The following is a 12680-nucleotide window of genomic DNA, read 5'->3' as shown; positions in this document are numbered from 1 at the left end:
GAATGCATGCATGAATGAGGGAGTATGCAATAGGTAGCCTAATGTACCGCCCAATGTGAAAAAACCAAAAACATAAACACAAAAGCAAGCCAAAAAGTGGACCAGGACTTTCTGTAAAATATCCTGCTTTTGTTGGATGAGGCCATGAAAATCAAGATGCTCCTGAAAGGTCTTAAGAGCTGACCAAGAATAGTAAACAATTGAACTTCTCTCAGGCTTATTCAACCCTATCACTGGACACATTTATACCTCTCAGGAATGTTATTAAAAGAAGAGATTAATAAAGCTTTTATAGATGAGTTGATAAATCTCTAAATATTTAAATCTTCATTTCCTCCTAGGTTTCTCTATTTTGGGTTTCCAAAAGATTTCAAGAAACCACAGGATAATTAAAAAATTAGACATTATCTTTCTTACCTTCATGTTTTTTGATGGTAAACACCTTTTTATTTTCTCCATAGTGCTGCCCAATTTCCACCAGTACAGTTCTTAAGTGAATTTTGCTCTGGATGGTGGGATATATAAGATGTAAATGAATTGTTTGTATATGTTTTAGAATTCTTCAAAAGGGCCTGGCCATGGAAATGCATTGAATATTACTTAAATAAGTAAAGTAACTTCCTCAGAATTATTATTCTATTCTGGTTAGGATACTCTCTGCCCTGGTTTGTTAAAATTTCCCTCTAGAGTGGTTTTAATTTTGTTTCTGATAGGGTCCTAGGATTTATTGCCACACCCATCCTGCATCTGTTTTTCTTTGAATTACTCTCCTTGCAGTTTCTGATTCATACAGGTCCTTAGAGGTTAGTGACAACCTGGCCATCACAACTCTGGGAAGGACAGGCCTACTTTTCAGAGGTGTTGATGTTTTCTGTACCTGAAGGTTTTCAAGAGATATCAATCTTCCTCACCACCTCCCTTGGCCCTCTTAATGGACTAAGCAGTTCCTCATGAAATTTCTGTAGGATATCTGTACTAACTTCTCAATATTGTTCCATTCTGAGTCTAAATTCCTGGCCTCAAGGTAATGTTAGATTTCTAGCTCCAGCCCCTATTTACATAAGGCCTATACTAAGGAACGGAACCCATACACATCAGTCTGCTCTTATTTCTCTGGATTTAATTTCTCTGTTACTTTCGGAAACATGCAGGTGTTCCTTTCTTTCTTTTAATCTCAGCTATGTGCTTTTAACATTTTCAAAATTGACCCAGAACTTACATGTGTCTCCAGTAAGAGTACATTAAATTGAGCTTAGTCTGCTCTTCTACTGGCATATTTGAGATCCAAAGAATTTGCTACTTAACTGGATTCAGTTAACTGTATATTTCAGGCACTTAAAACTCACCATGTTCCAAATTTCCCCCTTTATTGTTAGTAATTTTCTTGGGAATCTGGATAACATTAGATGGAATAAAGTTAGTGAGTGGCCCAAGATTGCCTGAAATTTTGTTTGTCAGAGTGGCCAGGGAAAGTTAAGCAAAGAAGAAAACCAAATGAAAAACAGAATCACATTATTATGGCTGACACAAGATTCCATGCAGAGGTCTCTGTAGAGCTGGGTTGGGTCATAACTTATGCCAGAGCTCTAGGTGGCGTTGACACCATCTCATGCCAAGCTCTCAGTTCTGGGCTAACGTCATCTCTGGTCCACTCTATGGAGTGGAAACTTTGGAGGAATGGCCAATGTGTTCCACTGTGTAGGAAGAGGGAAATTGTGAACTTTACTTTCTAAATTGTGGAGGAAGTAACCACTGTAAATGTGCCTTCAACTATGGTGTTTAATTTGACCAGTCAGATCAATGCCTTTCCCCTTGAATGAAATGCTGCTACGTATATGAGAAAAACAAAAAGGAATAGATAGCTAGTGGGAAGCAGCCGCATAGCACAGGAAGATCAGCTCTGTGCTTTGTGACCACCTAGAGGGGTGAGACAGGGAGGGTGGGAGGGAGGGAGATGCAAGAGGGCAGAGATATGGGGACATATGTATATGTATAACTGATTTACTTTGTTATAAAGTGGAAACTAACACACCATTGTACAGCAATTTTACTCCAATAAAGATGTTAAAACAAAAACTAGTATAGGGAGATGGAGAGACTGGGAGTCTTATTTTCCCAGCAATTAACTTTTCCTCGACCATGACCTTCCCTTGGAGTCTCATAGACCTTGGGGATGATCGCAACCCCTTGGGTTGGGTAATGGCAACCCCATCTTCACTAGAACCTCTATAGTTAACTTTGATTTTTCCCACTCCATCTATCCATCCCATGTATGCAGTCAGACATTTGATCTTGGACTTTTACTGACAAAATGTCCTTGCATATAACCATTTCTTTTCACTCCCACTGCTACTGCTTTTGTCACTGCCTTAACTAGGGCTTTATCTTTACGTTCTTTATATAAATATATAAATATCTATATATAAATAAAATATACAAATAAATAAAATATAATATTAATTCTGATGATTTTAAAGTCTTTTCTTGATAAAGACTTTTCCTGATAAATATACACAATATCTTATCTAAATATTTTTGTATTATCTGTTCTTTTCTTAGAATTTTAGTCATATGATTCTATCTCTTGGTATGTCTAGAAATTTTTGATTGAATGCTGACTATTTTATTTGGCTTTTTTTATTTTTCTCAGTGGAAATGGTGTTTTGCTTCAAAATATTTTACTCTACCTGGAAGTAGCAAATCTTCCAATTACAATTTTTTAAATGCTTTCAAATATCAATACTATAGGTGTCACAAAATCTAGAAAAATGACATTTGAAAATTAATTACTGCCAGATGTGTCTCTATAAAACTTTTTCCCCACTCTTGTAGCTATATATTCTTTAACTGCCTCCTCATATGACAGTTTATGTGTTTTAGAAATAAAATTTTAAGAAATAAACTTTGTAGTTTATAGACATAGATTTCTTTTAACATGGTTGTTTAGAGTTTGCTTTTAGTTATTAATAGTTTAGAAAAGTTTATTTCAGCGTCACAATTTATTATTGATAATGTCACATTAATTTTCATTGTTATCTTTGAGAAAACCTCTATGGATTACTTCCTCATAAATATTTACTATTATAAATGCATTACTGATTTCAGTACTGCTATAGGTTTGTGCATTACAGGAATTCTGATAAAATACTCATTCACACCATTCCATTGCACACATTATTGATGGGGTATATTCTTTTATTTATTTATTTATTTATTGTTGACTGTGTTGTGTCTTCGTTGCTGTGCGCAGGCTTTCTCTAGTTGCAGCGACTGGGGGATACTCTTTGTTGCGGTGTGCAGGCTTCTTATTGCGGTGGCTTCTCTTGTTGCAGAGCACGGTCTCTAGGCCCGCGAGCTTCAGTAGTTGTGGCTCGCAGGCTCAGTAGTTGTGGCTCACGGGCTCTAGAGCGCAGGCTCCATAGTTGCGGCACACGGTCTTAGTTGCTCCGCGGCATGTGGGATCTTCCCGGACCAGGGCTCGAACCTGTGTCCCCTGCATTGGCAGGTGGCTTCCTAACCACTGTGCCATCAGGGAAGCCCCTGGAGTATATTGTGTTTTTTTCGTTTGTTTGTTTGTTTTTGCGGTATGCTGGCGTCTCACTGTTGTGGCCTCTCCCCATTACGGGACACAGGCTCCGGACATGCAGGCTCAGTGGCCATGGCTCACGGGCCTAGCTGCTACGCGGCATTTGGGGTCTTCCCGGACCGGGGCACGAACCCGTGTCCCCTGCATCGGCAGGCAGACTCTCAACCACTGCACCACCAGGGAAGCCCTGGAGTATATTCTTGACAGAAGGAAATTTCCATTTTGACTAAGCATTGAAGAAAACTGAATCTTTGACTTATCTTTCACATGCCTGATGATTGAAATAATTTTCCACAGCATAACTTCTGGTTTTATACTTTTCAGTTCTTTTTTTCTTCTTCAAATGCACATGCTTTGAGAGCTGTGAAGTGCAAGACATGGCTATATTGTAAGGTGGTTTTTGTCCTTATGCTTCTGTGTCTTGTGCTAGTTAAGTCAGTAGAGTAGTCAGTAAGAGTACTGGAAGTTATTCCTGTAATGGGATAGTATATAGTCAATTACATATGGTGGTGTCTGAAAATCACATAATAGCCTCACTGAAAACATCTCCTTAGCCAGATTTCCAAAAAGCCTGTGACCAATCCAATATGATCCAACATAGCAGAATATGATAGAAGGAAAATTGACAAAGAAAGAGACGCTGGTCTTACTTGATGGAAATTAAAATATCTCACTTTTGACAATTTTGCAAAAACCTATAATTACATGAACTAATTTCTAGGGTTCTTCGTAGGACCTAAAAAGGAACCCATAGAGTTGTGGAACAACAATAGAAGCTACTGTGATGAGAAGCCCGGGCACTGCAACAAAGAGTAGCCCCTGCTCGCTGCAACTAGAGAAAGCCTGCACGCAGCACTGAAGACCCAATGCAGCCAAAATAAAAATAAATAAATAAAAATAAATAAATTTATCTTTCAAAAAGTAATACTCAGGTTTGAGGCATAAGAAATTTGATGAGGAGAAATTAGCTGATGTTTTCAGAACTTTTAAAATATCAAACTCAGTCTCTAAGATTTTAGCATTATATACAACATCGGTTACTTATTAGTGGTTTGGGAAGGCCAATTTAAAATTTTATCTTACTGTATTGAAATTCACAGCCCTAATGTTTTCCACGTTGACTATATGAATGATGAAGAAAAGTCAATCATGAATTTCATTTCCAAATGGACAGAAAACAATATTTTAAAAAGTGTTTGGCCTACTGACTTTTGATTTCTTCTAAGGCAAATGGATAGGTAATTTTTATTCCCTGATTAGGAGAAAAATGGTGGAAGAGGGCAGGGTTAAGAATTAAGATTTCAAGAGCATGAGAGGTAGATGGCCAACCAGAGTTCCTAAGGTTCGGTGCCTGTAACTGTTGCCACCGCTTAAGCCTGTCAAAGCAGTGGTACGGCTGCTGCGCTCGTGTTTCCTACAACTAGAAACATTCTTGCCAGTAGTGGCGGCAGCGGGACTCAATTACCCCCTTTTTTCACTCTCTCCAGAAGCTCCAGATGGCGTCTTCCATGGGCAACGTGGCCGACAGCACAGAACCAACGAAACGTATGCTTTCCTTCCAAGGGTTAGCTGAGTTGGCACATCGAGAATATCAGGCAGGAGATTTTGAGACAGCTGAGAGACACTGCATGCAGCTCTGGAGACAAGAGCCAGGCAATACTGGTGTACTTTTATTACTTTCATCTATACACTTCCAGTGTCGAAGGCTGGACAGATCTGCCCACTTTAGTACTCTGGCAATTAAACAGAACCCTCTTCTGGCAGAAGCCTATTCGAATTTGGGGAATGTGTACAAGGAAAGAGGGCAGTTGCAGGAAGCAACTGAGCATTACCGGCATGCATTGCGTCTCAAACCAGATTTCATCGATGGTTCTATTAACCTGGCAGCCGCTTTGGTAGCAGCAGGCGACATGGAAGGGGCAGCACAAGCTTACGTCTCTGCTCTTCAGTACAATCCTGATTTGTACTGTGTTCGCAGTGACCTGGGGAACCTGCTCAAAGCCCTGGGTGGCTTAGAAGAAGCCAAGGCATGTTATTTGAAAGCAATTGAGACGCAACCGAACTTTGCAGTAGCTTGGAGTAATCTTGGCTGTGTTTTCTTTTTTTTTTTTTTTTTTTTTTTTTTTGAGGTATGTGGGCCTCTCACTGTTGTGGCCTCTCCCATTGCGGAGCACAGGCTCCGGACGCGCAGGCTCAACGGCCATGGCTCACGGGCCCAGCCGCTCCGCGGCATGTGGGATCTTCCCGGACCGGAGCACGAACCTGTGTCCCCTGCATCGGCAGGCGGACTCTCAACCACTTTGGCTGTGTTTTCAATGCACAAGGGGAGATTTGGCTTGCAGTTCATCACTTTGAAAAGGCTGTCACCCTTGACCCCAATTTCCTGGATGCTTATATCAATTTAGGAAATGTCTTCAATGAGGCACGGATTTTTGACAGAGCTGTGGCAGCTTACCTTCGTGCCCTAAGCTTGAGTCCAAATCATGCAGTGGTACATGGCAACCTGGCTTGTGTATACTATGAGCAAGGCCTGATGGATCTGGCAATAGACACCCACAGGCGAGCTATTGAACTGCAACCACATTTCCCTGATGCTTACTGCAACCTAGGCAACGCTCTCAAAGAGATGGGCAGTGTTGCTGAAGCAGAAGATTGTTATCATACAGCTCTCCGGCTGTGTCCCACCCATGCAGACTCTCTGAATAACCTAGCCAACATCAAAGGAGAACAGGGAAACAGTGAAGAGGCAGTTCGCTTGTATCGTAAAGCATTAGAGCTCTGCCCAGACTGTGCTGATGCCCATTCAAATTTAGCAAGTGTATTGAAGCAGCAGGGAAAACTGCACGAAGCTCTGATGCATTACAAGGAGGCTATTCGAATCAGTCCTACCTTTGCTGAGGCCCACTGTAATATGGGAAACACTCTATGGGAGATGCAGGATGTTCAGGGAGCCTTGCAGTGTTATACTCGTGCCGTTCAGATCAGCCCTGCATTTGCGGATGCCCACAGCAATCTGGCTTCCATTCACCAGGATGCAGGGAATATTCCAGAAGCAATTGCTTCTTATCGCACTGTTCTGAAGCTTCAACCTGATTTTCCTGACGCTTACTGTAATTTGGCTCATTGCCTGCAGGTTGTCTGTGATTGGACAGACTATGAGGAGCGAATGAAGAAGTTGGCCAGCATTGTGGCTGACCAGTTGGAGAAGAATAGGTTGCCTTCTGTGCAGCCTCATCATAGTATGCTCTATCCTCTTTCTCATGGCTTCAGGAAGGCTATTGCTGAGAGGCATGGGAACCTCTGCTTGGCTAACATAAGTGTCCTTCATAAACCACCGTATGAACATCCAAAAGACTTGAAGCTCAGTGATGGTCGACTGCGTGTAGGATACGTGAGTTCTGACTTTGGGAATCATCCTACTTCTCATCTTATGCAGTCTATTCCAGGCATGCACAATCCTGATAAATTTGAGATATTCTGTTATGCCCTGAGCCCACATGATGGCACAAACTTCCGAGCGAAGGTGATGGCAGAAGCCAATCATTTCATTGATCTTTCTCAGATTCCATGCAATGGGAAAGCAGCTGATCGCATCCATCAAGATGGTATACACATCCTTGTAAACATGAATGGTTATACCAGGGGTGCTCGAAATGAACTCTTTGCTCTCAGGCCAGCTCCTATTCAGGCAGTGTGGCTGGGGTACCCTGGGACTAGTGGCGTGCTTTTCATGGATTATATCATCACTGATCAGGAAACTTCACCTGCTGAAGTTGCTGAGCAGTATTCTGAGAAACTGGCTTATATGCCCCATACTTTCTTTATTGGTGATCATGTTCCCTCACCTGAAGACAAAAGCCGTCATCGATTTTAAGTCCAATGGGCACATTTATGACAATCGGATTGTGCTGAATGGCATCGACCTCCAAGCATTTCTTGATAGTCTATCAGATGTGCAAATAGTCAAGATGAAATGTCCTGATGGAGAAGACAATTCAGACAGCAGTAATACAGCTCTTAGTATGCCTGTCATTCCTATGAATACTGTTGCAGAAGCAGTTGTTGAAATGATTAACAGAGGACAAATTCAGATTACAATTAATGGATTCAGTATTAGCAATGGACTGGCAACTACCCTGATCAACAATAAGGCTGCCACTGGAGAGGAGGTTCCCCGTACCATTATTGTAACCACACGTTCTCAGTACGGGTTACCAGAAGATGCCATTGTGTACTGTAACTTTAATCAGTTATACAAAATTGACCCATCTACTTTACAGATGTGGGCAAATATTCTGAAGCATGTTCCCAATAGTGTACTGTGGCTGTTACGTTTTCCAGCAGCAGGAGAAGCTAATATTCAACAGTACGCACAAAATATGGGCCTTCCCCCGAACCGTATCATTTTTTCCCCTGTTGCTCCTAAAGAGGAACATGTTCGGAGAGGCCAGCTGGCTGATGTCTGCTTGGACACTCCACTCTGTAATGGACACACCACAGGGATGGACGTCCTTTGGGCAGGGACCCCCATGGTGACTATGCCAGGAGAGACTCTTGCTTCCCGAGTTGCAGCTTCCCAGCTCACTTGTTTAGGCTGCCTTGAGCTGATTGCTAAAAATACACAAGAATATGAAGAGATAGCTGTGAAACTGGGAACTGATCTCGAATACCTGAAGAAAATTCGTGGCAAAGTCTGGAAGCAGAGAACATCTAGCCCTCTGTTCAACACCAAACAATACACGATGGAACTAGAGCGGCTCTATCTACAGATGTGGGAGCATTATGCAGCTGGCAACCAACCCGATCACATGATTAAGCCTGTTGAAGTCACTGAGTCGGCCTAAATTATGACTGTGTGCCCAGGAGAATTACCCCTGTAGCTGAGCCTCAACCTTCTGAGGGAAAGGGAACTACTTTTTCAATATCATGTTGCAGATGGGTGACAGACAATGATAAGAAATAGCACAGCCAGACTTGCTTCCTGCATGATCACGATAGGGAGAGACACAAGAGATGGGAAACTGCTGTTCCACAAGGAGTCTCCATCGAATTTTGCAGCAGCCAGGTGTTTGGAAGGTCTGGAAGGTAAGTCTGGAAGGTCTGATCTCCCTTGGCCTTCCAGGGGATGGATGGTTAGTGTGGAAGGGAGATAGACATTGCCCAGCCGTTTTGTGATTATCATGGATTGATTGAGTCTTCTGAATTAATTTTTTCTTTATATTTTGGGTATTGGAGCTTTTAAAAATGTTTGGTTTCAGGTATTTTTATTCATGTGAAGTGTATATGATTCTCTTGAGATAAGGTTTTAAGCTAAAATATTCCTTGTTTTAGTTTCTGAACTCTACAGATAAATGGGGACTTTGCTGCTGTAGTCCTTTTATAGGTTTTATAAACCACTTGAGCCTGTATCAGTCACTTTAGTGTCTGACATAACGTTTGGAACGCTCAGTGCTTTCTTGGTTTGTACATGATGGCTTCAGTTCTTTTTCTGCTCCGTTTCCTTCTTCCCTTCCCCCCACTGTAAAAATTCTCCTGTAACTTGGCTAACACAAAACCAAGTCTGATTCAGAACCTCCCAGAGTGTTTCTCTTAAACACATCATCTGGTGCCAAATGAAGATTCTTAGGAGTGCTTATTAATTATGAAGGGCACAGTTGTGGTACTGTCACTGATGATAATAATAATGGATATTTGGCCTAGAGTTTTGACCTATTTCACCAGTGTTTTACCGTTGACTGCCCCTCTATGCTGCTTCCAAAAGTGATAGTGTGTGATAACATTTTTACTTTCATTTCTAAAGTTTGTTTTTTTTTTTAGGTGAGTCCTGTTCTTCCTTTTTCTTTCAGCAGAAATGAAATCCCAGGTAAGTATAAGTATTCAAATATTTGATCAGTAAGTCACAGTTATCTCCAGTACATTAAATAACTTTCATCAAAAAACATGTTATAGGGCTTCCCTGGTGGCGCAGCGGTTGAGAATCCGCCTGCCGATGCGGGGGACACGGGTTCATGCCCCGGTCCGGGAAGATCCCACATGCCGTGGAGCGGCTGGACCCGTGTGCCATGGCCGCTGAGCCTGCACGTGTCTGGAGCCTGTGCTCCTCAACGGGAGAGGCCACAACAGTGAGAGGCCTGCGTACCGCGAAAAAAAAAAAAAAATCATGTTAAAGGTAAAAAGCTCTGAAGGACCAGCTATGTATATGATAATTATGTTTCAGGCCTTCTAGGGTATTATATATAATAACTTGTCTTCTGGTCGTGGTCTTGAAGTCTTTATGGATTCAGCCTCAGTAGTAGCGAACTGCACTGCTACTTGGTTTGGAGTACAAATTAGACTTTAGTCCTCCTGGAGGTTGAGTTTTTGGTATTGAAAACCATAGGAATGAAATTATTGTATTTCAACAAAGGATCGAGGGCTTGAGGCTTAAACAAGCCAACATATGTGTGGGAAGCAGTCAGCCTTGAGAGCAGGCTACGGACATGCCAGACATGCCGCCGCTGCTCGAAGGGACTGTCCCTACTTGTTCCCCTCCTTGTTCCATTCCACGGGAGATAAATCACCAGGGCCCAGAAATCAGAAAGTATGTAAAATGAGACAAGCAAACCTGTCTCCCCCCTGCATGTGCAGGTTATTTTGGATGATTCTGGGTTTATGGGTTTTCTCCCACAGAAGTTAACCTTGAGCCGAGACAGTGTATTGATAATCTAAACCACCGTCTGGCAACCTTCCCTTTTCTAGTCTATATAATCTGCAACCGTAGCATAATAAAACTTGCCTTGCAACCATCAGTTGTCTTGGTCCTTCTGACCCCATTCGTCGGTGCTACTTCAGTTCCTTACCCCGTCCCTTCTGACCCTGGGCGGTGAAATCCTCTTTCTGAGGCTGGTCCGCGGCAAGTGGCGCCCGAACAGGGACCTGAAGCGTGAAGGCAATTAAAAGAAAAAGAAAGTGCAGGTAAGAGAACCCTTATGCAAAATATGTGTGGCCACGAGTAAAAGTGAAACTAATAGAGGCATAAGGCAACAGTCAGAAGTAAAATAAGATGGGGCAAAAGGGCTCAAAGGAGCGTGAATTATTTGCTCCGGCTTTACTTTCGATGCTTAAAGCTCGGGGTAATAAAGTTTCTACCTCACAGTTGACTGAATTTTTGCAGCATATCCATGATGTATCTCCCTGGTTTCCTGATGGTGGCTCTGTGACATAGAAATCTGGCAGAAAGTTGGAGAAGATGTAAAAAATTATTATGAGTCTCGAGGGCCTACTCATACTGCCGTTGTTACATTTAGTTTGTGGAATCTGATAAAAATATGTTTAGGTTCTTCTCATGATAGTGTTGATTTGAATGTAAAGTCAGAAAAACATAAGCCTCTGACAGAAGAAAAGACTGTATTATCAGCTACTGCGTCACCACTTCCTAAACCGAAAGAGCTAATTAATTTAAATATTTCAGATGAAGAGGAACATTTTGACTTAACAGATGAGGCTTTTAAACATAAAAGAGAGAAATATCCTGAGGATGATTTTCTAATGGCTATGATAGATAAGTCAGTGAAAAAGCTGCAAGTTAGTAAGGACTGTCTTCCTCAAAAATCTACATCTGTAAAAATGCTCAGTCTCTTGCAACATGCTGTACAAGCAGCAATAAAACGAGGAGAAGATCCTATTTTCTGTTGTCCTGTCCTAGAAAGACCTGATCCTAATAATCCTCAACAGGGTATTAGGGAGCATCAGGCTCTTCCTTTTAAAGTTTTGAAAGATTTAAAATCTGCTTGTGCTCAATATGGGCCCACTGCTCCTTTTACTACTGCTATGGTTGACACTATTGCAGGAGAAGCTCTTTCCCCCGCTGATTGGAAGTCTATTGCACGAGCTTGTTTAAATGGTGGAGATTATTTAATATGGAAGTTTGATTTTTATGAACGGGCTGCTGAACAAGCAGAAAAGAATGCTACCCATGATATTCCAGTTGATTATCATATGCTGATTGGGGAAGGACCATATATTTCTTTACAAGATCAATTAACTTATACCTTTGTTGCTTATCCTCAAATAAATCATTTGGCATTACAAGCCTGGAGGAAATTATCTTCTACACACAAAACTGAGGATCTTTCAAAAATGAGACAGGGACCTGATGAACCATATGCTGATTTTGTAGACAGATTGTTACAGCCGGTGGGGAGACTCATTGTGGATGGACTCACTGGTACAATTGTAGTTAAGCAACTTGCTTTTGAAAACGCTAATAATGCACATCAGGCTGCAATTCGACCTTGGAGAAAACGGGGAACATTGGAGGATTATATTCGCCTTTGTGCAGACATGGGGCCTGCTTATATACAGGGTGCTGCTATGGCTGCAGCATTAACTAAAGTGGGGTTTAAAAACAATCAAAAGAGAACAAACACTAGTTTTCAATGTGGAAAGGCAGGTCATTTTGCTGGAGAATGTGGATCTTTTCATTGTCACCCTGGTCCTTCCTTCCCTACTCAAAACCCTCCAGATGGTCAGAAAATCCCTGGTTTACGCCCTAAATGCAATAAGGGAAAACGTTGGGCACGAGATTGTCGCTCAGTGGCTCACAAGGATGGGACACCACTGTCGGGAAACTCCTCCCGGGGCCTTCCCCGGCCCCAACGAATAATAGGGGCAACGTCTGTGTATCCTCCTCAAACTATCAATCAGACATTAACCAAAAACAAAAACATACAATATCTTCGCTCTCCAGAGCAACAGCAGGAAGCGCAGGACTGGACCTCAGTACCTCCGCCCGATATGTATTAACTCCTGAAATGGGTCCTCAGGCCCTCTCTATGGGCATCTATGGACCTTTACCCAAGGGTTTGATTGGACTATTATTGGGAAGAAGTAGTGTCGCCATGAAGGGTTTAACTATTATGCCAGGACTCATAGATTCTGACTACGAAGGAGAAATAAAAATCATGGCACAAACTATAAAAAATATAATGACGATTTCTCCTGGTGATAAAATTGCACAATTGCTACTTTTGGTACCTCATGGACAAATTTTACAACATCAAAAGAGAGAAACAAAGGCTTTTGGGTCATCTAGTGCTGCCTACTGGATTCAGAA

The 12680-nt window shown here is 41.9% G+C and overlaps 1 protein-coding gene across 1 annotated transcript; it reads left to right on the top strand.

Moving 5' to 3' along the window:
- Positions 1-2139: 2139 nt before the first annotated feature.
- On the top strand, positions 2140-8430 carry LOC307070093 (UDP-N-acetylglucosamine--peptide N-acetylglucosaminyltransferase 110 kDa subunit-like; the record flags this gene model as incomplete). The annotated part of the gene is made up of 4 exons (XM_079728683.1): positions 2140-2196; positions 5074-5665; positions 5992-7277; positions 7438-8430. The coding sequence occupies 4 exons, from the start codon at positions 2140-2142 to the stop codon at positions 8428-8430; spliced, it is 2928 nt and encodes a 975-aa protein (XP_079584809.1).
- Positions 8431-12680: the final 4250 nt, after the last annotated feature.

Source organism: Hyperoodon ampullatus (assembly GCF_949752795.1).
Source record: "Hyperoodon ampullatus genome assembly, contig: scaffold_117, whole genome shotgun sequence".
Classification (NCBI taxonomy): Eukaryota; Metazoa; Chordata; class Mammalia; order Artiodactyla; family Ziphiidae; genus Hyperoodon; species Hyperoodon ampullatus.
This window is presented reverse-complemented; position numbering and strand designations above follow the sequence as displayed.